The 2,500-nt window shown below is 36.4% G+C and overlaps 1 protein-coding gene across 1 annotated transcript in view; it reads right to left on the bottom strand.

The window, feature by feature from the left end:
* Positions 1–2,500, bottom strand: part of LOC108273115 (E3 ubiquitin-protein ligase SMURF2) — an 87,143-nt gene that overhangs the window by 25,589 nt on the left and 59,054 nt on the right. Inside the window, exons 10-11 of the mRNA XM_047158865.2 lie at positions 1,505–1,663; positions 1,374–1,412 (exon numbers count right to left, since the gene is read on the bottom strand). Of these exons, the coding sequence (XP_047014821.2) occupies positions 1,374–1,412; positions 1,505–1,663 (198 nt within the window). The remainder of the gene's footprint in view (positions 1–1,373; positions 1,413–1,504; positions 1,664–2,500) is intronic.

The raw sequence follows: 2,500 nt of genomic DNA on the forward strand, positions 1-2,500 counted from the left end.
TGAAGGAAACTAATTTGATAGTTTCTATATAATAATACACTAGTAATAAAACAAGCTGTGGTGCAGAGACCCCCACATCTATTGTCACCACTTTATAACAAACTTTGTAATAAAGCTCTACTCTAATCTATTCTATAAAGCTGTATTCTAAACTATTCTACTGTAACAACGCTCCATTTCTTCTATTACACAATAATAAGCTCCAAGTATTCTATTATACTGTATTAAAACTGTGGCATTCGGTTGTACTACAATAGAGCTTTATTTGATTCTACTCCATTGTATTCTATTGTACTGTAATAAAGCTCTACTGTATTTTATTATGCTGTAATAAAGCACCATTCTTCTCTACTGTAGTGCAAGAACACATTGGATTCTATTCTATTGTGTTGTAATACTGTTCTATTGTATTCTATTCCACTGTAAGAAAACTCTTCATTCATTACATTGGATTCAAACTCACCTACTGCACTCCAGAGCTGTATTGTTTTCTATTCTATTATACTGTTCCAATTATTCTATTACTACTATTCAATTATACCGTTATTCTATTTTAATGAACGCTCTATCAGAGCTCTGTTGTTGTACTGTAATAAAACTCTACTGTACAGTCAAAGAGCACTATTCTGCTTTATTCGTTGGTATTGTACTGCAATAAACCTGCATTCTATTCTAATCTATTGTACTGTAGTACAGCTCAATTCTAGTCTACTCCATTCTACTGTAGTGTAAAAATACATTTTTATTCTAATCTATTTTGTAAAAAAAAAAAAAAGCTCTAATCATTCTATTACACAGTAATAAGCACTATCCGATTCTATTTTGTTTTACTGTGATAAAGCTATATTGAACCGTAACATGCCATTCTATTCACTTATACCGTTAGAATTCTATTCTAATTTGTTGGGACTGCGATGATTCTATTATACTGCAGTAGTGTACTGTACTGTAATAAAGCTCTGTTCTACTCTACTGCATTCTATTCTATTTTAATCTAATGCACTGGTTACCTAATGGCTACTGGATTGACTGAGAATTTGTACTGATCATTATTTTCAACGGCTACATCATTACTGCTAAGGCCCAAAGAATCCTACTGACCCTGTAATCACGCAGGGACCTTTGCAAAGTCCAGACTTTCATTTCTCTTTCTAATAACTACTGTGCTTGTGATTAGATACATTATAGTCACGGAGGAATACGCCCCACTGCAGTTATTGAACAATATGCTCAAAGATGAATAACAAGTCGGCCATTTAAGGGGATCACGATGAAAAGTTCTGAGTCTTAAACATTTCAGAATAAATAAAAGAGAAGGATGTGGGGTGAGAGGGGAGGAGATCAACAAAACGGAACAAAATGTTTAAAAGCACCTGAGGTTCGGATTCTCCACACCACGAGATCCACTTGGACTGTTGGAAAAGACAAAGACAGAAAGACAAATGGTCATCGAGGGTACAGTAATTGTCCAGAGAAGAATAGAGGGCATGACCGTGGTTCTCACTTGAGGACTAAGTGCAAGTTAGCTGAGAGACGCGGGTCTGTGAACTGTGTGGTCCTGTTGTTGTGGTCCACGAAGTACACCCGGCCCGTTGCTGTGTTTCGAATCTCCCAGCCTGGTGGGAGCGGCCCGAGCTCTTCACAGTTCACATTACTGAGATCCCTACACACACACACACACACACGAAAAAAAAGTATGGTGCACAATTTACCACCGTTGTTCCTAAACCCACTCGATGTAAAAATGCTAGAACTGATGTTCTTATTGATTTATTACAAATGATCGCTGCAATTATTTCCAACCTTAACTTCACGATCATAAAGCATCGTTTGCGCCGTATTCATCAGCTAGAATGCTGATTTTTGTGATCTCACAATATTTTTGACCAGGCGGTTATAAAATATGTCCGTATTAATCTGCGTGTGATTTTCATATAAAAAAATCACGTTGCTGCCAAAAGTATCCACAAACAACACTTTCTCATTTTAAATGATCCTCACCACTGGAACTTGCTGAACTGGAAATGAGACTGATGAGAGATAACAGACTGCCTGTTAAAGATTTACCGTTTGATGGCTGATTTGTTGATGCTCTATCTGAGCCAGATTCGTGGTTCCTCCCTCCGTCAGTGTACGCTCAACTTTAAATTGAAAACAGGACGTCTTTTGGCACTTTTAACACAGTTTCTCTTCTGCAGAGATTGATTTACCGATTTACAGCCCATCTGTTAATCATGTAAAATTCTGCGCACATCACATATGCTATATGATTCCCAACATGTGACATTCTTCTTTGTGCTGAAAATGAAACGGGTGATTGCTTGAGGGTTTTTTTTCCCCCTCAGTATTTTCCCCAAACATACCAAAACCATGAAAGAAAACTTAAAGCTGCTAAAAAATGTACTTCTTTTGAATGGAGAGATATAAAAAAAAAAAAAAAAAAAAAAAAAAAAAACATTGATGATAGGATTCCGAGTTTGAACGTAGACGATGACATAAC

Source organism: Ictalurus punctatus, chromosome 12, assembly GCF_001660625.3.
Source record: "Ictalurus punctatus breed USDA103 chromosome 12, Coco_2.0, whole genome shotgun sequence".
Taxonomy (NCBI): Eukaryota; Metazoa; Chordata; class Actinopteri; order Siluriformes; family Ictaluridae; genus Ictalurus; species Ictalurus punctatus.